Below are 24,842 nucleotides of genomic sequence, written 5' to 3'. Positions count from 1 at the left end.
TAAGTGCTCCAAACATGCCCTTTATGACCTGCAAAAAATTGGGCAGGTGAGTTCCACGCTAAGGCACTTCAACTGTAAGAACTAAAAAAATATCACCTGCTAGACATAAATGACATACGCGTTGTCGGCAACATCAATGTGAAGATGGCTGGAAGCAACTTGATCAAGGAAAACAATCTAAGACGCTTAATATGCTTCATGAGAAGTTAATGAAATTAGCATCAAGGACAAGCAAGTGTTATGCACAATCACGAAGAAACAAATTACACATAATTATTGGGAACCAAATATCTCTAATAAAAAATGGACAAGTAATCCACAAACAACCACGTTATACAAGTACAATCATCCACAATGTACTTTAATAGTACAAACATTCCACATAATTGGCATGCCACATAAAGTGTTCTTAGGCCAAGCCTTTTTCCTTCATCAACTTGAGGATGTAGCCGTAGCGATCGGCTGCAGAAGCTCTAAGAAAAATAATCTTTTCACCCTCGTTCTCATATTTGGCATAGTGACAGTTAGCTTCAAGTCTCCACGCGTCCGGAATTTCCATTGAGGTGATCACATCCTGGCACTGCATTATGCCGTAGACGGAGTCGAACTCCGACCTACTCCGTCTGTCGTCAAGAACGAAGTCGGTGTAATTCCCGATCTTGCTTATAGCATCCTCAAGACCAGTAGATGATCGTGTCGATTTTGAACCTCTACTCCCTTCAGGTTCACCACTGGTTCCTAGGCTTGAGGCTGACCGTTTTCCTCCAACTGCACCAGGAACTGGGGGAACATAGTAGACGTCGTCGTCATCCTCAACTGCTGTTACGTTCACCGGAGTAGGCACCCTCGAACTAGAGGCTTTACCTTTTCCCTTCCGATTTTTAGCAGCAGTGTTGGACCGTTCTCGGCGAGGCGGTTCCGATGGAACTACCTCGCTTGCAGACTGGGCACGGCTGCCTGTGGCATGTCTTCCAAGCAGTAAAGGTGTCAACCGATCGTACCAGTAGCATGAATTCTCTTTTTTGAAGTCAACGTACGAGGCATTGGTCTGGTGAAATGCAAATATGAAGTCAGCACACAGGAATTGATAGTGTACAAGGAAAATATTTTATAAGATTCGAGTTATTTTAACAAGGAAAATGGTAATTCAATTAACTTTGTCGATAGCTAATATTTCTGTATATTAAACAAAGAGTTGTGAATGACAAATCACCAGCAGCTAAGCCGAGCAATTTTCACATTTTGCAGTCAAATAATCCAATCAAAGCTAATCCATTTAATCTCAATGCCCAGAAAAGAATGGTCAACTAAGCGAAGGATAATCCAACTTCAAGTAAATCATATCATGGAAACAAAGAACCCAGATTTATAAATTTACTCACTAATGCTGCCTTGATTTGCTACTATTACATCTTACTTCCAATATAACCCATACAGAGAGGATAAAAGAATCCAAAGCCACACCTGATTACTTTGTGAAGAAACAGAAAACACAACCAAGCCTCCAAAACACACTCGTAAAAAAGCAAATTCAGCAAGAAAGACTTAAAATGAGGATGAATAAAAAAAAGAAACAACTTTTTTCATCGACAATGATCAGAATTTCAATAAGTGGAGCCATAAAAACCAAAATCAACCAAATAATCAGCATCCCATTTCACCAATTGAAGGAAATGCACTAATCGACAAGTCAAATTCATCGAAAAAAGCACATCAAGAAAGGAGAAAAGAAAGAACATGAAAGATTAGATAAAAAAAGGTTGGCACTGCAGCTGTCTATGCAAAAAAAAAAACAATTTAAACGAGAGTAAAATAGCAAAGATGTGTGGATATCAAATTGGGATGTGCAGATAGAGGTAGGACAGTACTAACTCATCACTTTATCAGAAGGCCATTCATTAGTATCATTATAATTGACATCAGCAGTGCAGGCACTGAATAGAATAGAATTGGTCATTTTCAAGTTTCGAATGGCTCAGAAATTTCTTCATATTGCTCTCTAAAGTTCATAGAAGTTCTGCTGCTTCTGGTGTGACTTTGGCGATAAGCTTTGAGAAGCTCATAATGAAATATTCCATGCATCTCTGAAATTTGCTTTCTTGTTTTCTTTGTTTTTTCAAACGTGTCTTTGTATAAGATTTTTAACTCTTGAAATTATTTTACAGATTGAATGTCCAAACAATTATGTGAGTTGTCAAATCAACAAAAGTACAAATGCCATGCCCGAATGCTGGAACTTGGAAGGATTGAGGAAGATCATAGCTGAGGTGAGATATTAAAATTATCTACTCTGCCAATAAATAAACCAGGACAATCCTGATCAAGATTCAACATTCAAAATTCAAAGTTACAGTTGGTAATGGTCCCAACAAGTAACAACCTTTGCAGGAAAAGATCTGCACGGACCATATTAATTGAACAGAGGGACTTTGATTTCAGAAAAGGTTATCCAGAATTGGATATATATATATAACATTTACAAATTTGACTAAACATGTTTAGCAAAATATTCAAGTACTAAATTTTCTCCTATAAACAACTCTTTATTTTTTCCTCCTTTGTACTTTACAACAAATACAAGACACCAAATTTAGTCTCAACTAAAAGGCATCAAAGCAACTAAAAGGCACCAAATTTTAATTAAAGCAGGCCTGTTAAATTCTTGAGACTAAGGATAAATTCTTGCGAGGATAGGCCCATGCAGTTATGAAAAGGGATGTTATAGATGGAACAAATAAATTGTTTAACTTTTGAGTTTCATGAAAAGGGATGTAACCCGAGTTGGATCCGAATTCATTGAAGCTGTAATTTTTTTTAAGTGAAAATTTCATGCGCTTACTGAAAACTCTAAATATTCAAGTTATTTTAACAAGGAAAATACTTATATTATTCAGGAACCTCCCCTTATAACTCTTTATAACCCAAATCTAGTTCTATTCAGAATTGAATATGTAGTTGTGCACCAAATTACAGGTTCTTTTCATCATTCAATCTAATAAGGTAATTGTAATGACTGAGCTACAAGATTAACTCATCAAAAGACTTCGAGGATTGAAAATAAGACGGAATAACAAGTGGAGTCAGCATATAAAAATTGATTAAGTCACCGGAAAATCAAGGATGAAAAGGCATCAAGGATTAGACACAAGTGAGAATAACAAGTGCAGTTTAAACAAGATTGAGTGCTCAGATTTTAGTTCAACAGGGAATCTGAAGTCACCTTTCAAATCTGAAGTACAAAGAAATTCAATTAACAGAAGTCAAGGAAGCGACAAGTCCATACCTGCTCCAAGTTGGCCCAATGTTCATCATCAGCAGTGAAACAGTAGCTGTCCTCACTCCACCCAACCCCGGTCTCTGTTTTTGATGAAATCCCACGCAGATTGCAGAACAGGTCCCATTTCTTCTTGATGTGATAGAATCTGGTCTGCAATTGCTGGCCAGTCACAGTCATTATGTCATTGCTCGCCAAATGGGCTGCCAACATGTCGTAGTTGGTCTCTAGCGACTTCCTGTTGTCCCAAACGTTATTTTCCCGAAAACTGACGTAGGCTGTGAGGAAAGCTTCATCCATTGCATCAGTCCAGTGAATCCTAGAAGCCATTTGCTAAGTTTGATGGGGAAAAACAGTTAGCAGTGGACTGAGATAACAGAAATTGAATTAAAGTGGTTTGGAAACAGATCTGGACAATCAATAGTGAAAGCAAAAACCGGTGCAGAAGGAACTCAACGAAGGCACTTGCCTCAAAATAGACCTCAAGGCACTTGATGTAGTTGTTGGATGCAGTTGACGAACGGATAAAGCAATCGGACGTACAGCTAACAGGTGAGGTTTCAAAATTCGAACAAAAAGTATTATTAACCAATGAATATGCTGCGAAAATTACTTTCTAATACAGCGTAGAAAGAACATACAATCGCAAGAAGGCTTCTTCCTCTTCTCAGCGGTCATAACCGAAGAGAGAACTGCCTCAGAACAATCGAAATGGCAGCAGCTGGACAGTAAAATTATTAACTCATTGCAAAAAATATGCATCCAAACAGCAAATGGGAGTTTGCATCCAAACAAATTCCCAGCGTGTTAGCTTTCAAATTCCATTGATCAACAAAAAATCCCATGCTTCTGTTAATTCTGGAAATTAGCAGCCCACAATAATACATGTTTTTAACTCCTAACAATAACATTATGAGCTAATTGACATGTATCTAACCTCATCAAATGAGACTTACAACAGAACCAAAAGTTATGAATTCAAGCATCTATAACTGTGCAGGATTATGTATTCCGTATAATCTGATACAATTTCTTTGTTGAAAAGGCACAAATCCTAGTCCTTTTTTTTTTCTTTTGTTCTGGGTCAGACTCAAAATGTAAAGATTCTTTTCTCTGGGCTACTCATGTAAACTTTTGTTTTCAAGTATATGTCCAATTTTAATTCTTCTTCAAAACCATTTTTTCATGGCCTTCATATACTGTCTGAGTTATACATTTATGAAGTAGCATCCCATTAAACAACTTATACTACGTTAAAGTATGAGTTTATTATTCAATAATAAACATGAATGGTCAATGCCAAGGACAAGTAACTTGCTGCTAACTTCAGAGTATTAATCCAGGGACTCGTTGCCTCATTATCAGTAATGTTTTGCATATTACTGCCTTGGGCATCCAGACGCTTAAACATTTAACTTTAAATACTTTATAAATTTTACAGCAGACCGGTATATTTTGCTTTTATGTTTCCTATCACACTTGTCCAATCCTTGTGCGTTATGAGGCAAACCTTTTTAATTGGAAAGAAAGCAAAAGAAACCATGAAAAAAGCACCAAAACTGATTGCCAAAGGCCAATGCAACTAAGCAAAATTAACTTCTAACATTGACTTATCCTCCTAATAAATTCAGGACAGATTTTATTTTCCCCATTAAATTTTTTGTTTCCATGATAAGAAAAAAGCCCAGAGACGATAAATCTCCCTGCTTGCAATTTATATATCCAGTTAATCCAGTTTTAATGCTCATAACCTCCCAATTTGGAAGGCCAGAGCAGCTTTATTCCACCATTCATTCATATTCGGGTTCAATTAATCCTAAGTAGATTTTAATCTAGCATAAACAAAATCTACTCTTCGCACACACTCAACACAAAATCAGGTGTCCAAGGGAGATAATCAGCTGATGAAGCCGTGGACAACTAGAAAGAGAGATCAACGCAGGTTTATGGAATGTAAATTGCAGCTAATGGTGATAAATCGAGGGAATTGTACCTGCCGCTGTAGATAGGGAGAAAGTGGAATGGCCTCGGAGCACCCAATTCCGCTTGGGTGTTGGAAGTGTTGACTGCGGCAGGGTGAAATGCGTCCGATAGATTCAAAACGCAGTCAATCTGGTTGTTTGCCGGACGTCTCTGCAGGCTGGGTTTGATTGCAGCTGTCTTTCCCGTCAGTTGGTAGATGAAAATGGTGAAGAGAGGTCCGAACAGAGGAGCACGTGAAGCCTTTGTGCTGTGTTCAGGAGTAAATGCCTTTACTGTGGCTTTACTCCTCAACCAACGGTCATTTTTATTGCAGGCCTTTGAAAAATTCAGTTGCCACGTGAGCGAATGAATTGTTTGCATGACTTTAGTGCAAAAGGCTGCACCTAAGGAATCCAATGTCGGAACTCTACACAGGAAATAACCCCACTTTTATTTTACACAGTACAAACGCTAATTTCTTAAATTTTCAAATAACCTACCAATTATGCTTTCCAAACACTGCTTTACCTTTTCCTACTTATGGTAGTCGTGCTAATGCATGTTTTGAGATAATACACAGTGATGTTTGGGGCATTACTCCTGTCATTTCACATGCGCATTATAGATATTTTGTGACATTCATTGATGACTATAGTCGGTTCACATGAATATATTTTTTGCGTACCAAAGCTGAGATATTTACTGTTTTTTAAACTTTTGTGGCTTATATTGAGACACAATTTTTCACAACTATTAAGATTTTCCGATCTGATAATGGTGGCGAATATGTGTCACATACCTTTCAAGCCTTCTTGCAACATAAATGTATTCTCTCTCAGTGATCATGTCCTTATACGCCCCAACAGAATAGGGTGGCTGAGCATAAAAATCGTCACTTGTTGGATATTATTCGAACATTACTCTTACAGTCTTCAGTGCCGTCTAAATTTTGGGTTGAAGCTTTGACAACTGCAGTGTTTTTGATTAATCGTCTACCTTCTCAACAATTGAGTTTTGGCTCTCCTTATTATCGCCTTTTTGGTGTCCATCCTAATTATCACATGTTACACCCATTTGGCTATGCTTGTTTTGTTCACTTGCCACCTCATGAGCGTCACAAGCTTACAGCCCAATCAGTTCGGTGTGCTTTTATGGGTTATAGCACCACTCAGAAAGGATTTTTATGCTATGATGTTGTTGCTAACTGTTTCCGCGTTTCTAGAAATGTAATTTTCTTTGAGCATGAGTACTATTTTCAGCAGCATGTTTTGCCTTCCAAGCGTGTCCTTCTTCCTAGCTTTGATGATATTTCGCCACCAATTGAGGGTTTTAAACCCGACATTGTCTATCAACGACGCAGGGCCCCATCATCACAAATCCTTCCCGACCCTGAACCAATGCCTGCTCCAGTGGTTCTTCGAAGATCTTCTCGTATCCGTCACCCTCCTGCTAGGTATGGGTTCTCTGCCACTTTAGCTAATACTGTAGTTCCTACCTCTTATTCTCAAACAACTAAGCATGCATGTTGGGTAAAAGCTATGCAAGAAGAACTTCATGCTCTCCAGGAGAATCATACTTGGGATATTGTTCCATGTCCTAGTGGTGTTAAGCCTATTGGTTGTAAGTGGATCTATTCCATTAAGCTACAGTCTGATGGCTCACTTGATCGATATAAAACGAGATTGGTGGCACTTGGTAATAAACAAGAATATGGAATAAATTATGAGGAGACATTTGCACCCGTCGCAAAAATGACAACAGTACGCCTTGTTTTAGCTATTGCTGCTTCTAAGGGTTGGTCATTGCGACAAATGGATGTTAAGAATGCCTTTTTGCATGGGGATCTTAAAGAAGAAATTTATATGATTCCACCATCAGGATTATTTTCTACACCTTATTTGATGTTTGTAAGTTGAAACGATCACTCTATTGTTTGAAACAGGCTCCACGTGCTTGGTTTGATAAGTTTCGTTCTACGCTTATTAATTTCTCATTTGTCCAAAGTCAGTATGACTCCTCTTTGTTTCTTTGCAACACACCTAAAGGAATTGTCCTGCTTCTGGTATATGTTGATGATATTGTTATTACAGGGACTGCTACTGACTTGATTTCTAAGCTTTAAGATCATCTTCAGACTTCTTTTCATATGAAGGACTTGGGTCCTTTACAGTATTTTTTAGGTCTTGAGGTGCGTTCCACCTCAGCTGGTATCTTCTTACACCAGCATAAATACATTCAAGAGTTAATTGCTTTGGCTGGCCTTCAAGATGGTCGTTCAGTTGATACTCCCTTGGAGGTGAATGTTAAATATCGTCATGATGAGGGTGATTTTCTATCTGATCCTTCTTTATATAGACAGCTGGTAGGCAGCCTCAATTATCTGACCATTACTCGGCCTGATATTTCTTTTGCTGTTCAACAAGTCAGTCAATTTATGCAAGCTCCTCGGCACCTTTATCTCGCCGCTGTTCGTCGCATTGTTCGCTATTTGAAAGGCACTTCTGCTCAAGGTCTTTTCTTTCAAGTCGACTCTCCTATTCGTCTGGTTGCATACAGTGATGCTGATTGGGCTGGTTGTTCTGATACTAGACGTTCCATTACCGGTTGGTGCATGTTGATTGGTAACTCTCTCATTTCTTGAAAAAACAAGAAGCAAGATCAGGTGTCTAAGTCGTCTACTGAGTTTGAGTATCGGGCCATGTCCTCTGCGTGTTCTGAAATTGTTTGGCTTCGTGGATTGTTGGGTGAACTTGGGCTTCCTCAAATTGAGCCTACTCCGCTCCATGCAGATAACACTAGTGCTATTAAAATTGCTGCTAACCCAGTATTTCATAAGCGTACCAAGCACATTGAAATAGATTGTCACTCTATTCGTGAAGCATTTGATGCTCATGTCATCTCTCTTCCGCATATTACCACTGCTCTCCAAACTGCTGATGTGTTTACTAAGGCTCTTTCCAAACCTAGACATCACTTTCTTGTTGACAAATTGATGCTAGTTGATCACCCAGCATCAATTTGAGGGGGGATATCAATGGTAGAGATTATGGCATAAGATGATGGCAAAAATTGTAGCAAAGATTATGGCATAAATCATACCCAAGATTTGTTCATTAATTGTGTATATATACTTACCTAGAATAGAATATCAGTAATTAGGACATTAGCTGTAATTAACTATGTATAGATGACTACCTAAAATAGATTGTACAAAAATTCTTATTTAAGGGAAATGATCATCAAGTAAGAGGGCATTCAGCCAATTTACTCAAAAATTGTCAGTAGGGAGAAATTCTTTAAAACCTTAATTAATGAAAACAACTACGTAGTCAAATCGAACTGCCAAGCAATTAATGGCTCATGCCTAAATTCTTCATATTCACACGCTAAAATAAAGTGGGATCAAGTGCTTGTTCTCAAGTGTGCCTAGTTCATAACTAGCTATGATGTTTGACTACCTAGATCTAATAAGTACAGAATTTTCCTGCTTTTTCTAGGTAATATTGAGGTCATACAGCACAATATTCTAAAAAATTACACAAATGAGATTGAAATTCATTTTTCTACAAGTTATTATTATTCTCCATGTATGTATCATTCTCTTGGGATATTAATCCTCTTTGGACATGTAATTTTCTTCAATACAATTATTTATATCATAGAATTATATATTTTTTGAAATAAAATTTTACTTATATTGTAACATTCTATTGTAGATAAATAGCACGTCTTCCTATTACAAATAGAAGACGGAAGCGAATGCGCAATTTTCTAATTATGTCTGCAATGCTTATGACTTTCATTGTGGTTTTCATGATATGGTACCTTGTGACTTTGGTGTATTTGTACAATGTGAGACGTTCAATAGAATCTAAAAAAGAAAAAAAAAAGAGAGAATGCAATGGTTATTTAGAATCACTAGAGAAAGTGATATTCATTGTGTGAGTATACTTCGCATGGATAGACGCACATTCGGCATATTATGTGACATGGTTAGATATTTTGGGGATTTGAGACCCACAAGAAACATGAGTTTATAAGAAATTGTTGCCATGTTTGTGTACACTTTGGCTCATCAAGAAAAAAATAGAACGATTGGCCTTACATTTTGACGAAGTGGAGAAACAATGAGTCGCCAATTTAATCTTTGTCTTCTAGCAGTATTAAAATTATATGAGTTGCTACTTGAGAATCCTGAGCCTATTACTGATGAGTGCACAGACGACAGATGGAAATATTTTAAGGTACTGTATATTGTAAATTGACATAAATATTTTGAATTTTAATGAAATTTTTCTTTGATTTATGACATATTTTGTTACTAGTTTGATATGTTTGGTTCTATATAGAACTGTTTTGGTGCTTTAGATGGGACTTTAATTAAAGTGACACCACCTAGTGATCAGAAGCCAATATATCGAACAAGAAAAGCAAGTATTGCAACAAATGTATTAGGAGTTTGTTCCCCAAACATGAGATTTATATATGTTTTGCCTGGCTGGGAAGGTTCTGCACATGATGGTCGTGCGCTTCGAAATGCTATCTCTAGACCTAATGGTCTTAGAGTACCACAAGGTAAATGTATCATTGGATTATCCAGTATCCTGATATGATTATTTTCAAGAAAAAATTTATTAATTTCTATGTGATTTAATCTTGAAGGTTGTTATTACTTGGTGGATGCTGGATATTGCAATGCAAAGGGATTTCTTGCCTCATTTCGAGGGCAAAGATACACCTTAATGAATTTCATGGTCGTCGACCAGAGACACCAGAAGAATTTTATAATATGAAGCATTCGAAAGCAAGAAATATGATAGAGAGATGTTTTGGACTACTAAAAGGAAGATGAAAAATTCTAGCATCACCTTCATTTTTTACAATTCGAACACAAGTACGAATTATAATAGCTTGTTGTTTATTGCATAACTTGACTCGAAAGTTCATGTCCTATGATCCACAAGAACAAATGCCATGTGAAGTATCAGACAGTGAAGAGGCTGAAAGTGATGTCGACGATAGAGAAATGGAGTATATAACAATTATTACACCAAGTGATGACTGGACCAATTTTAGAAACAATTTAGCTGAAGAAATGTTCACCACTTGGCGAGCTACATTTGATGGTTGATTTTTAAAGTGTATCACCCTTTAGCCAATTTAGCCACTTATGCAATCTTATTGTATTATTTGTTACAATTTCAAATTTTTTATTTACTTGTAGTTTGAATGAACTTTTGCTTCATAATTTGACAATTTCTTTCTTGAAAGTTTGTTGTAATAAATATGTAAATTTGTGAATTGATATTTACTTTTAAACTAAAGTTCATTTGTTGACATTAAGGTTTATTCTTATAATTATTTAGAATGATATTTTATGATAGGATTGAGAAAGATGAAAGCATTCGGGGATGAAAAAGAAACAAGTGCTTCTGGAATGATAATGAAGTAAAGGTATTGATTGAAGCACTACAAGAGTTAGCTTGTGATCCCTTATGGAAGACGGATGGTGGATTCAAAAACAACTACATGAATGAGTTACACAGGATAATGCTACGCAAGCTTCCTACTTTTGAAAAATAAGTTTCTCCACACTTAGAGTCAAAGGTAAAATGGTTGAAATCTAGATATTATGCAATCACTGACATGTGTAAAAAAAGTGATTGTCAATAGAATGATGTTGAAAAAAGATTCAATGTGAAAGGCAATGGTATGAAGATTGGTGTAAGGTAAAAAAACTTCTAACTATAACTTTTTAGTATTAGTAATTATTTATATTTTCAAATGGTGAAGATTTAAATTTCTATTTATTTATTTGATTACTACTTTTTAGATGCATATAGCAGCAAAAGGCCTTTAGGATGTTAAATTTCCATATTTTGATGATTTTGACATAGTGTATGGGCGAGATAGAGCTACTGGAGTTGTTGCTGAAGGTTTTGCAGATGCTGTCCAAAATATGAAAAAAAGAAGTGGAAGAGGTTGCTGCCCAAGTAGACTTAACGAATGATGATAACAGTGATGATGATGATGAAGCAAATTCAGTAACACAAACAGCTTCAACAAGTACAAGAAACTCATCAAAGAAGCAAAAGAAAGCATCACCTACAATAGGAAATTCATCAAAAAAGATGAAATCAACTACAACACAGCTAACCATTGATATTCAATTTCAACAACTAACAGGACAGTTTGGATCCTTCATGGAGGGTATTGCCACCAACTTCACCACTATGGCAGCTGTTATGGCAAATGAAGATAAACGTGAACAGTTAGCCATAGATAGAAGCAATAATTTGCCTACTGAGTTGGTCAATCTTGGATTACCAAGTGGAGACGTTTATAAAGCAGGCAACATTATAGGAGCAGATGCAACAAAGCTAAATATGTTCTTTAATCTTCCTGCTGACATGAGAAGACAATATGCCATTATTCTCCTCTATCCTTCATCTAATTTCTGAAGTGTGGCTACTTATTATGAATGTTTGGAAAAGTATGGCTAGTGAACATAGTGATAAACTCGATGGAAACTTTTTGTCTATCTTGGAACATGTGACTCTGTTCACGATCTTTTGGATTATGCTATAAACATGTTGATCTTTTGTTTGGATTCTATGTAATATCTTCTACTTTTGATAAACATCAAGTATAGTAATGATATCCATTCCAGATACTTGAACCAAACAGATGTATTAGAATGAATGGTCTTATTGCAAATCCAGGATATCCAATTCCAAATCTGAATTCGATTCCAAGTTGCGAATCAAACGCCTACTTAGTTTGTATTGTTTGGTTTGATTTTTGAAGAGAGAAAGTAAAGGAAAGGGAGGGAGGGAGTCTAGTTATTTTGTTGAATTATGGTTTCCATCCAAAAATAGGTGAAAAACGGAGGGTAATGAAACTAAATTTATTGAAATAATTTAAAATTTTTCAAAGGTTCAAAATTTTCCTACCTTTTCTAGTAAATTAACTCTTGATCTGTTCCTTTCCTTTCTTCTCCTTCTTCAATCCAAACAAAAATTCAGTACTTTTTTTCTTTTCCTTCTGCATTTAATCTAAACAAGATGGATGGAAACCACTCTACTCTACTTTTCTTTCCTTTCTTTTTCATAGGTATCCTTTCCTTTTCTTTCCCTTCCTTTCCTTCAATCCAAACGCTGCCTAAGTTATCCTTGAAATTTTTTAAAGGGGAAAAAAGAGAAGGGAAAGTAAACAAATGATAAAATATTCTATTTTACCTCAGCAGCTACAATTTTAAAGGGGAGAAAAGAGAAGGGAAAGTAAACAAATGATAAAATATTCTATTTTGACCTCAGCAGCTACAAAAGAGCACCAACTCAGGTGTACAACGCAGCAGCCAAGTCAACCCGGAGACACCGCTACACCGCCATGCCCACGAGAGCAATTCTTGATCCGGGTCGGGTTAACCAAATCAGGTGGAATCCAAACCCATCGCCATACGTCAAATTAAGGCCTCCTCAATGCCTCTCGCCGCAATTTTCCCTCCATTTCCTAGCATCAAATCATCTTGGTCGCTTGATTATCAGGAAAAATGTCCGCCCCCTGGCTGTTAAATCGGTTCTGGATTCGGTACGGACAGACGAAACCGGGTCGGGTCTTCGAAACCCGTCCATTTCAACATCGTACCGGAATCCCAATTTTCCGATACCCAATAAGACGGTTCTGGAAGCTCAGACGAGGGTCTGCACTGGGCCTACTCAAACTCGGCCACTTAATCAAGAACAAGCTTTTAAGGTTCTGGAGACAATACTTAAATCAGGTAACTAATCTAATTGAGTTGAATTTAAGTTTTGTTTAATTTTTGATTGCATATGTTTATTTATGAACTCATAATTGAAGTTTCCATGTTGTTCAAATTCCTATTTGGAAATTTTTACTTGCTTTACTGATTAATGGTTTGCATTGATTTGTATAGTTTTGTGCTGCAGTATTTTACTAGTATGAGATTTGGATGAACTGTTAAAGTTAAGAATGTGTTTGGTTGAGGACAAAGTTCTTTTTTTGGTGGTCCTTTTGCAGATTATGTTTTAGAATTTTCAATGGAATCGAGGTGCCAGGAAAAAAAAAATGTGTTCTGAATTTCTTGAATTTGATGAGGATATTCATTTAGGAATGTTAACAGAGAGTTCTATGCTGAGTTTTTGAAGGATGGGTTGTGCGAGTGATTTACTTGAAGGGCATGGTAGGAGGTTAAAGACTTAAGTTGGGATCAGGAGAGGTGGTTAAAAGGACAGGAGTGCATTTTAATTAAGATCTGCAGAACTCAATGTTGACATCTAAACTAGCTAGAGGTATTCGCTAGTTTATCTGACTATCACATTTTGAATACATTAGCACGTTAGGCACCATATTTATGCTATTTAACTGAGTTCAGCATTGTTGTGTACCATTCTGGATAGAACTACTGCTTTATGAAGAAAAACACTGCATTGATGCCTTGGAAGGAAAAATCATGTTAAATATAACGGAAAATGAGCTTGTCTTATTGTCCTTCGAGTCGTTAGACATATATGTGTAAGATGCAGATGACTTTTATCATGTAAGAAAAACTTCATGGAACATATTTTCCTGGACAAAGCATTTAAATCAGTTCAATTAGAGCTCCATCTGGTTGCTTGGCTCCGCAAAAGATTAAACCTTGGATAAAAACGCTAAAGATGAACGTTTCTCATAAAATTCAGGGATTTTTAGGGATATGTTAATGTTGCATAATTCAGGGTGTGAACCAGTTAAACGTGCAGATTGTTTTACTTTTTCTATCAGTTCTTGCCTGTGTGTGTTTCTTTCTATTATTTTTCTTTTTCTATTCATTTCTGGAGGGGAGGGAAGGATGGGATGGTATGGGCATGAGGGGCAAAGGAGGAGGTGTTCAACGTTGCCATGTTCAAACTACAATTTTGTTAGACCACAAGATTTATAAGTGGAAGATGACTATGGCATAATTTGACAATAGAGTGGGCTGAGGTTTAGCTGTAAAGCATGATGTTAACTCTTCCTTTGATATTTAATATCTTAGAGATACTAATAGAATCCCCAGGCTCCCACACTCGTACTTCTGGGTGCTGTGGGATTTGATCATTTATGATCCATATAGAAAGTTTCTGTAGTGTGTATAAATATCTTTTCCAAACTTTTTTTAAGTTTCATGCAGCTATTCTTACTTGACAGCTCTGTTTTTTTTTTTTGGTTGATTTTTGGAATTAAATCACAAGGTTATTGTTGAATTCAGCAAAAGGAGAACTCAAAGATGAAGAGCAAGTGTCGAGAGCACAACTTGGAGCTTTTTTTGCTGCAATGACAATTCGTGCTAATGCTTTCCCTGAACCTACCCAATGGAGCGAAGGAGAAAGGTGCGCAATGAATCATTATTGGCCACAGTTAGTGCGAGCACTACCTCCAGATATAATTTTTATTGCTGATCCTGAAGGATCAATAATGGGAGCTGGAAATTCTATTGGACCCCGATTTGGAGGCAGCATTCCTTCTGAAATGAGATTAGTCGGTGCCCTTAGGGAAGTTTTAGCTGGCGGACATCTTGGGTATGAAGAGGTTCAGGGTGTTTTAAAAGATGTTCTTCCACTAAAATTAGATGGTTCGGCATCACATAGTGTTAGTGAGTCATTGCTTTCAGCCTTCTTAATAGGTCAACGAATGAACCGGGAAACAGATCGTGAGCTGAAAGCCTACTGCCTTGCTTTTGATGATGAACTTGGTACTTGTTTCGTAATTAAGGATCAGCAGGTTAATTGTAGCTTTGTAATAATTGATCCTTGCGCCGTTCTTTTCTTCTTATGGCTGCTTATCACTGTATGATCAGGTCAACCACCAATTGCTGATGTTAAATCACTGACACATTATGGTGAACCATATGATGGAAATACACGCTTCTTCAGGAGCACTTTGTTTGTAGCTGCTGTTAGATCCTGTTATGGTGAATCTTGCTTGCTGCATGGTGTGGACTGGATGCCCCCAAAGGTAATTTTCTGCTTACTGTTATTAAGTTTTGGGGTCTTGGTACACATTTAAAATGAGGAAGGATGGTTTTCTCTCCAGAAATCTTGTGAACATTTTGTGTTTTTTCCATCCTAATCATTCTTTTCAAATATTCCATGGTAGTTATGGTCCATAAAGTGATATTTCAGCAAAAAGAAAGAAAACTAAGAAAGGTGATTGCATGTGCAAAGCGCAATATAGAAATTGAATTGATTGCCTGCTGCTCTTTTTTAAGGCTGGGATCACTGAGGAACAAATGCTGCAGTTCATGGGAGCAAACACTCATTTATCTCCATTGCAAGCTAAAATGCTTCTTGAGGTTCTTCTTCCTCCTTTTTGCTACTTCTACAGAACTTTGTATCTTGTTAGCCTTTTTGTTGCGTCATCACTTGGTTGCAACTCATTAACATTTTTCCGTGTCATTGCAGGATGGGGAGGTTGGCTTTGGTTATGTCAGTCAACGGGATACTCACCCCTCACTGTATGTGGATTTCGCCAATTGTATCTTGCAAAATTTTTTCTCGCCTTCTATTTTCTTAAATGCCATTTGTGTTTACATGTATGCCTACATTCCAAATGCTCTTTGCTTATGTCAATCAACAGGATACTCACCCCTCACTGTATGTAGACTTCACCAATTGTATCTTGCAAAACTTTTTCTTGCCTCCTTTTTTCCTGAATGCCATGTAGGTTTACATTCCAAATGCTCTTTCAATTATATATCCTCTATTTCACTGTCAATTTTGAAAGAAAATACAATGTCTGATTACGGTTGCTATCGTATGAAGGCTTTAGTTCTCAGAGGCAATTTCATTGGTAATTTGGCTCAGGAGTTTTTCTTGGATTGATTTGATTCTGATGTTCTGACTTAATTGGTGTGGAGGCTAACAGCCTAAGCTTCCATCTCCATCTAAAGGGGTATCATTACCTCTATTGCTTTTTCTCCTTTATTTAATCTTTCGGTGACTTGCCAAATTATTTTCCACTGTGATTGTGATATTTTTCAGTATTGGTGTGAGCAGCCACTTTTCTGGCCTTGAAGCCTAGGGTCATTCGACAGATTTGAGCTGACAATCTCCTGAAGAATTTTCCTAGAAGTTGTTAGTTATGTCTCATGATGCTAAATTTGTAATGGGAAAGCATGAAAAGTGTTCTGTCTTTAGTCTTCTCATCCCTCATCTTCTAAATTTCTTCTCTTAGATTACTCCTGTTTCTCTATATCTAAAGACGGGATATGTTTTGCTCATCCATCTAGGACCACTAATTTTGTAGATTTGCTTATTTATTATTACCATGTCATCTTCCTAATGAGATTGCTCCCCTCCCACCCCCGATAATTCCTTAGTGATTAGTACTATGTCGTCTAGCTCATTCTGAGGTGCTGCATCTAATGGCGTATGCTTTTGTGCAGATATTCATTGGTAGGATTTCGGGAACATATAAAGAAACGGCCGCCACTGGCAACATCTGAAAAGATTCAGCAAATTGTTAGGGTAAATTCGGATTGCCTTTATTTCATGTCTCACCCAACATTTTTATGAATGTCTATGAAGGGCAAACAAATTTCTTTTTCTTTCTTCCTCCTTGTAAGCTGAAGGGCAAAAGTTTATTTTACCCCTTGGTCATTTGCTTGATTTATATATATATATATATATAATGTTTTGGTCCTTCCGATGTAGTAGTCTTGCCCTACAACTTCTGAATTTTTCAGATTACTGAAATTCATATCAGACTGTGCGTTGCATAATATATTTCATGTGCACATATTGAAGCTTAAACACTGTTCTACCTTCACGCGATTCATTTTGCATAAGGCATTACCTTGTTTCATATTTAGGGAAGTAAATGTCTTTTTCTGCTGAAGTTCCTGCAAATTGGCCGTCTTAGAACATATCTTGTGCAGAATGTGGATACTGTGTCGTTATTTCATGGGACGAATCAATATGAGGTTATAAACATATAGAGAGATGTCTTGTACCCGCTAAATTTAGAGTAAAAAGTTATTTGCCGTCAACATAGGTGGCATCACATAGCTTCTTTGGCATGGGATTAATGATTTGACAAAGAAATTGTACAAATTTGAAAGTTGGTGATTTAGTTAAAGAACAAAGAAAGCTATGGGAAAATCAAGCAAGTCAAATGATAAAACCTGAATATGACCCGTGTAAATAAATGAAGTAGTTGTTGAGTAATAGACTAGAGATTCTCGCCCGCTATTGTGCATGTGGTTCTTATTTTATTATTGGTATATCAAGAGCCAAACTACTAGAATTGGTTGAGAATGTGCTAACCCACTGTCCCTTTTTTCTTTTCTTTGCCTCCCTTTTTTCCTTTTTTTCCTCTCTTGGGCCTGCACATTAGGCTAGGGGAAGAGAAGCAATTGTTGCCGGGTTTTATCATGATGGCTATGAGGAGCCCCTACTAATGCTTATGAGAAGAAGAGGTGTCCAATCTGGTTTGGTGGTTAAGGTATGCCATTAGATTCCATAGTGGTTTACTCTTTCAGCAAAGTAAAACTTGAGGATAATGTTTATTCTTCTGCAGTATGTATGCTTTATGGTTATGTACTGGAAATGTTCGTCATATCATAGTTTTGGATCTCTAAATTTTCCTCTGAAATATCCACTATGTTGAGTTGTATATCTGTATACTCATATATAAACCCTTTTTTTCTTTTTCCAGTAACATTAATTGATCTGAATAGAAGCTTTAAGCACACAAGTGTTTACTATTCTGTAGATTTTCCAACGTATGAATTTTTTAAAATGTACGAGTTTGTTACCCGCTAAACTTCATTAATAAGCTAATACAGAAGCTTTAGGTGTTCCATTGTAGACATTGTTATTTTTATTCACTTAAATAAATTTCAGGGTGAGGAAGGGGCTCTTTCAATGACAACAAAATCAAGATCAATTCATGCATCGAAGGGGCTACCTGTCAATTACTGTTCAGGCTTTCGCTCTTTGAATGTGGTATCTGCTGGTGCACTGGATGGTATGGTATACATCTCATTTTTATGTCTTACTCTGCTTTGTTCATTCTGAAGCTTAATGAATTACGTTATTAAAAAAAAAAAGTTATTAACAGAATGTTTTGGTAGCAGCTAGAAAATGGACAGTGGTATACCTTCACAGGCCAAAACTAAAATATGCATTACTGTAGGTGTGTCTCGTGAAACTTTTACCATGGAGGTGAATGCCAGGGACCTCGGATTTGAGCCTAGTGATACTCCAAGGACTGATAGATCGGTAACGTTGTTTTAGACTCTCTTGTTAACTTTTTATGCTTGTCCAATTTTACATGCTTGTTTCTATTCCTGCAGTGTTGCTATGATATGTGACGCTAGGTAGAAAAAATAATTTACTTGATGTTCTTAGAAATTGGTTACTGAAATAACCATTCTCCAGGACACTGCAATTTCAGTGATCATGATACCGCTTCCAAGTTCTTCAAGTTCATGCAATAGTTTAAACACACTGCAGATAGTGCCTTGCCAAACTGTACACCATGACCTGAGTATATCAGGCATTTGAAAGCTAAGATATTGTCATAGATTTTGTTTGCTATGTACATCCTGCTTACTTCTGTCCTACATGATTTATTTAGGCATGCGTTGGGAGTTAAATAGCTAGTCTAATTCTTGTAGTCAATAGCTTTATTACAAGCTTTTGTTCGGTTTTATGTTAGTTTCCCTCATTCAACTTGTATCTTCTGTGTGTTAGCTAGTTCTTGAAAGTGCGGCTTTTGGTTTTTGTAGAAAATGTTAGTATGCATTCTTATACAATCCTACTCCCTAAGAGCTGATGATCATTAATTGGCCCCTTTCTTTTCCTAATCATTATAGGTCTCGAGGAACCTGGAATTGGGGTTAGCAGCTCTGGGTGGTGAGAAAGGTCCTGCATATGATCGAATTGTCCTCAATGCTGGAATGATCGATCACTTGCTTGGTTGCGATGGTGCAGAAGATATATCGAGAGCTTTGGATAGAGCTAGAGAGGCTATCGACAGTGGCAAGGCCCTAAGTAGGCTCCTGAATTACATCAAGGTATCCAACAAAGTGAAGTAGGAGAGCCACCAAGGGTCACCTTCTTTCTTTTCCACTTTTTGTTACATGGATAATTAGAAAAAGATGAGGTAGAATTTGTTGTTGCGGCTTTTTCTGTAGAGTACAGTCGTTTTCCTCTCTGGGGTGTACATGAGTTTCAAAAATTTTGGTGGCAACTTCTAAGAACAATTACTCAACATGTAAAAAGACGTCCATTGTCCAGATATCCATGGAGATTCATGCTATTCATTGTTTGGTGCTCTAAAGTAGCTCCTGATTGTGCTTTTACTCTGCCATGCTTTTAGAAGCATTTTTTTTTGATCTACTGTCATCATCTACACCTACTTCTACTCATATTTTAACCTATACTAAAGGAGTGACCCAATAAAGTCACGAGGAATCGATGGGAATTGAACCATCATCAGACCATATGGATGCGAGAGGCACTCATATGGATCTAAGAGAAGCCACATTAAGTGGCAACTTTTGATGGGAGACAATGTTTGAACCCTTGATCTCCCACCTCACAAAGACACGTGGTGGCTAACTACTGTAGAGGTAATTGGTTTTTTAGAAGCATATTAAGGACGGCCATTTTGAATTTTAGACATCCCAGTGAGCAAAAAGAGGAGCCAGAGGTGTAAGCGTCATGCAACAAGATTACAGTTCAAAAGATGATAGGAGTATATCTTTCAACAGTCAATATGGGTTATATTTCGAAGTAGCTGAGAATCCTTTTCGTTTCTTTCTTTAACTAATGGTACGAGGCAACTAAATTCGGTGGTTGAAGACTAATGAAACATCCATGAGAAAGAAATCTTCCGTATAAATTTTGAAGACAAAAGCCAACGTTCGAATTGAAATCAAAGAAATGGGGAAAGCATAGCTCCAGTTTCACGCTATATCCTGAATAACAAAGCAACAGAAGAACAGGGAAGCATGGTCTGGCTGTTGCCATAGCAAGAGCAGCCGCAGTTGGCCAATCTCCCAAATGGTATTTAAAAGCAAAGAAGAAATACTGCTGCTAGAACTTCAACAAGAAATATGTGCCATGAGCCATCGACTCTCCATCAGACCATTGAATTTCAACAAGAACATAGAATGTAGCATCTTTGCATATTTGTTCATCTAAATCTAAGAAAATTTTTACCCGTGAAACCTTTGCTTGATGTGATGATACTTTTCATGGTAACTACGAAAACAGTATAATCTGATGATATGGTTAAATACCTTAAAGAATGCGAGTTTTCATCACGTGCTGGGGGACATAAACATGATAAACAAGACTTGCTTAATGGAGTAGACATTGCTGATTTCTTTCTATGGATGGATGGCATGGTTAAAGTGGTTTTATGGGAGGCCAGAGAAGAACTTTTAGGGAACTCGTTAGCTTCCTCAACGGAGTAATAAAGGAGTATCTTGATCCCGAGATTTCTGAGCCTGAATATGAAGATTTTGTTGAGGTTTTGCTTCGTATTCAGGAAGATCCAAGTCAATCAACAATCAGCAATGATGAAAATGTAAAAGGTGTTCTTGTGATACGTATACACATTTTCCTTCATGTCCTCCTTGAAAGTTCCCTGAAGCACATTTACAAAGATTCTATGCAATCTTAGAATGAATGTTGCCTTCTCCCGCACGGTGTTTCTCTCATCTGGATTATCATATGATGCGAATCCACGGGCACATATTTTAAGATTGAAAATCTACATAAACATATCTCAACTATACTGAAGTATAAGAAAACTTCGTATGGGAAAACTTCGTAGTTGGAAGAAACTGAACTTTCACAATTCTGGTATTTAAGCTGGTGATAAAAAGAGTCAAACAAGGCTGCACTCAGTAGCTGCATTACTGGCTCCTACTCCCTAGAGAGAAGCAAGAGAGCTACATAACAGGATGCTATGAATTCCAGCAAAAACAAGCTTCTTCATCAATGCTGCATGAATTCTGTGAAGAGGAAACGAGTTTTGATTTGTAGCCATTTGGGGTGGGAAGGAAAGCTTGTCCTGGAATCAATTATTCAGCCTTGATAACCTATCAACCTTGTCATGTAGTAATACAGTAAACTGGACGCCAACTTGCCAAGCATCCGCTTGAGTTTACTTTTGTGAGGAAATTGGATTTCCTGATGAAGTACTGATTAGTGGCTTACGGTACGAGAATTTGAAGACGCTTGTTCTTCTAGCTGACAAGACTGAGAATAAGAATATATTGCCTGAAACTCTAACTGAGCATTTTTTGCCGAACCATAGTTTTGTCATGGGGATAAGTTGGCAACAGGGTTTCATGGGCACGAATCAAAGAGCCTCCCAAGATGAAATGCATTTGGAGAGTGCATAATTGCTGGAGACATGTTTCTCCGAACAACATTCCAAAAGAAAGACAAAGGTTTCCATAGCATTTTTTTTCAAGGTTTCATTAGCATTGAAAGTTGCCTGAGTTCATCAAGATGCAGCAGAAGAAAATGCTTAAGAATTACTTGCAAGTTGCTGCACTGGCCGTAAGGCCCATATAAACTGTTAATTTGGCTGTTCAACGAAGATCCTTAGGAGTGGAAGTGCTTCTGCCAGAGTTGCTGCTTTGAAGCACAAGTCCGTTCTCAAGACTTCATCACCCAGAGGGTAAACAAGCAACTGAAACTTCTCCGCACTGAACCGAAGGTAGTTCAAATCACGAGATAGGGTTACGACTTTAGTATATAGATCAGGGGCTGCAATGCGAGCATTCCTAGTTCACTCCATTTCTCATGGCTCACAATGCTAACCCATCACTTCCCAGAGTCATTTTTCTGAGTATAAAAATTATCAGCTAGGAACCATCCATGAAATATTACCACTCAGTCAGTTTCTGTAATATTAGCACACTAATTAACTTAGCAAGAATGTGAAACGCCTAACAGAGAGCACCACATCCCGCGCATCCTGATAAGCTTTGCTATGCAGATTGGCAGACAACCAATCTCATAACTCAATTCGGTGCACATCCATTGTATTACTGGTCAGGAATAATGACTTGATTCTCATTCGCTTCAAACTTCTAACATCAATAATAAGCTCTCTTTGAAATGCTATAGCATCTAGATCACCAGACTGGACACGATAAGCTTCCATGATTGGTTATGGAGCCAATAGATATCTTGTATCCTAAAAAAGCAAAAGAATTCTCTACCTCACAGGTTGCGATTGCTGAAAGTAAAGCTACCCAGGTGAAACCTTCTGAAATTCAACATAAGTAGTTTATGTGTCTATGGTTATTTTATCAGCACTCATCCATAAACCAAAGAAATAACTGTGTATCTTCCTCTGCAAGGAAATTTGTTGTGTCTTGCAAGAAACAAAGACAATTGACAAATACAAAATGTTTTGTTTCCATCGCTGACAAGAAAAATACAACTGATTTGGCAATTATTTCAAAAGATTCAGTAGTCGAACATTTACCGCCCACCCTCTCAAAATACATTTATCAGTGATGACTTCCACCATGTCCACCATCCTCACCTTTCTGCGTAGCTGCTCTTAGCTGTCTCTGCTCCTCCTTGTAGATTCTGTTTCTACGTTGAAACTGCAGCAAAAGCAATATTATTTACTTAAGCAAAAAAAAGATGGTTAGAACCAGTGCCAGAACCAGATACTGTTGAGCCTGCGCAATTACCTTCCCCACCAAAAACCCCCAACTCAACTTTGATAAAATCACAATGTAGGTTCAGAAAATTTGGAAATTCTTTCAATTACATCATACTTGCTCTCTCTCCCCCCCCCCCCAATGCAAAAAAAAAAAAATCCCCTCCCAAAGCTAAAGTGACTCCCTTTTATAACAACATTGCCCCCTTAAAATTAAAATTTTCATAATCATTACCTTTCACAAGAGTGTTGGACCTATTTCAAGTTAAATAAAAATGTCCTCTAGCAAAATAAAACGTTCAATGTTCTGCAACTCTAACAACAGAATGATCTTTATGGCTAAATTTAGTTACATTTCAGATTTTTAAGTACATGTAACACACACATCTATCTATTGCTGTTATCACATCCTACGTGACAGTCAAGGATTGCATTGGCTATAAAAAGAGAAAATAATAGAAATGGCAGTTGGCTATACATCCCTGTTGTAGTTGAATGCCTATCAAACACAAGACAACCCTTCAGCTTCTTGTAAGGCACCTAAGAGAAGATCATTTTGAACAACGTTGGAATGAAGTACAAATTTCCAAGGACAGAAAAGGACTAAGAGGACTCCCAAAAAGTATTCTCAAGATAAAACTGAGCACAATCAGATATTAACAACCCTACACTTTCATGTTAAACCTCCAGATCCTGTCAGTGCATTTTATGCGTGCCCATGTTATGAAACATCTCGAGTGCAACTTCACATCCCAGCCAACCGCTTTTCATTTCTTTTGAGATCAGATGACCTATAGCTAGCTAATCTTACTTCTTTTAGTATCTGGCACACCAACTATAGTACATTTCATATCATTTCAGGTACTTTCCTTTACATGAACAGATCACATAAGTGTGCACTAAGCTTGTTGCATCAAGAAACGGGGTTTGCCCACAGTTCCCTTATTCTCAAAATATCTCCTTCATCAGCTCTCTTTAGCTTCTTTTCATCCATTAACTTTTTCCGAGAACCTATTGAGTTACTGAAACCAACCGCTTCGCTCAATATACGACAGAAATCCAGTAGACAGCGAAGAAATGTAGAACTAGTTTCTTTTTTTACATCTATTACCCTATGCCAGCTCCCTAAAACATTTTCAGCAATTTATCGTCCATAAGAGCTCCAACCAGTATAATCTCGAAGCTCCAATTAACTTCTTCAGTTTGATACACAAAATCCCACCAAAAAGAACCCTAGTTAAACTAATCATTTCAGGAATCGCAAAAATTACAACCAAAACCTTGCATAAACACTGAAACAAAGCAAAACAGATCGCAGAAAACGAAGGAAAAAAACAAGGATCGGAGAAAAGGAGACCTCTTTAGAGTGGTGGAGACACTCGAAATAGTCTTCTCTGAGAAGAGCGCAATCCTTGGGTTCTCTACAACGAGACATACATTCACTGAAATCCATCCAGAAATCGTAGCATCTTCCTTTGTTCCCCGTTATTCCCCACCCGGACGCCATTGCTTTCTCCGCCGCCGCTTCGGTGCTGCTTTCGCCGCTCGGTTGTCACTTCTAATTCCGGATCGGATGGTCTAAGGATATTTTCGGGATTCCAATTCTTTTATTTATTTGTTTAATTAGAGACGAAATTATGGCAGTGCCCTTTTCTGAAGTGTGTTACTGTCCTTTATATATAATTGGGAAAAAAAAAATTCTAATATACACTGTAATGAATCTCATGTGACACGTGTGAGATAAAAAAAAATAATTAAACTGAAATAATGTAAAGGATAATAAGAGAACGCATAAATTGTTGAGGAAGCAGTTCAAATTTCAGGTTGCAGAGGTCTTAAATTTTAATTTCTCTTTTGTTTTCCTACTTCTTGAATATCGCTCCTTCCCTACTAAAATCTTGAAAAAAACGTGTAAAAGCAACAT

General features: G+C 37.3%; 2 protein-coding genes across 3 annotated transcripts; one reads left to right on the top strand and one right to left on the bottom strand.

Annotated features, from left to right (window-relative positions):
• The first annotated feature begins 12,585 nt into the window (after positions 1-12,585).
• On the top strand, positions 12,586-19,583 carry LOC113754468 (anthranilate phosphoribosyltransferase). Of its 2 annotated transcripts, none has more exons than XR_003465209.1 (10): positions 12,586-13,016; positions 14,487-14,969; positions 15,075-15,232; positions 15,486-15,569; positions 15,679-15,731; positions 16,662-16,743; positions 17,612-17,719; positions 18,121-18,249; positions 18,413-18,498; positions 19,095-19,180. XR_003465209.1 is itself a non-coding variant. In XM_027298895.1 (10 exons), exons 1-10 carry the CDS (start codon positions 12,626-12,628, stop codon positions 19,314-19,316), a joined length of 1,791 nt encoding a protein of 596 aa, XP_027154696.1. In that variant the 5' UTR covers positions 12,586-12,625; the 3' UTR covers positions 19,317-19,583. The 2 variants fall into 2 exon arrangements, 1 of the variants encoding a protein (XP_027154696.1); XM_027298895.1 differs by having other exon boundaries at positions 18,121-18,244; positions 19,095-19,583.
• Positions 19,584-22,490: 2,907 nt separating this feature from the next.
• On the bottom strand, positions 22,491-24,542 carry LOC113753121 (NADH dehydrogenase [ubiquinone] iron-sulfur protein 5-B). The gene is made up of 2 exons (XM_027297218.1): positions 24,276-24,542; positions 22,491-22,859 (listed from the first exon to the last, which is right to left on the bottom strand). Exons 1-2 carry the CDS (start codon positions 24,423-24,425, stop codon positions 22,761-22,763), a joined length of 249 nt encoding a protein of 82 aa, XP_027153019.1. The 5' UTR covers positions 24,426-24,542; the 3' UTR covers positions 22,491-22,760.
• Between the last annotated feature and the right edge of the window lie 300 nt (positions 24,543-24,842).

This window comes from Coffea eugenioides, chromosome 11, assembly GCF_003713205.1.
Source record: "Coffea eugenioides isolate CCC68of chromosome 11, Ceug_1.0, whole genome shotgun sequence".
Classification (NCBI taxonomy): Eukaryota; Viridiplantae; Streptophyta; class Magnoliopsida; order Gentianales; family Rubiaceae; genus Coffea; species Coffea eugenioides.
Note: the sequence above shows the minus strand (reverse complement) of the source record. Positions and strands in the feature narration are given on the sequence as shown.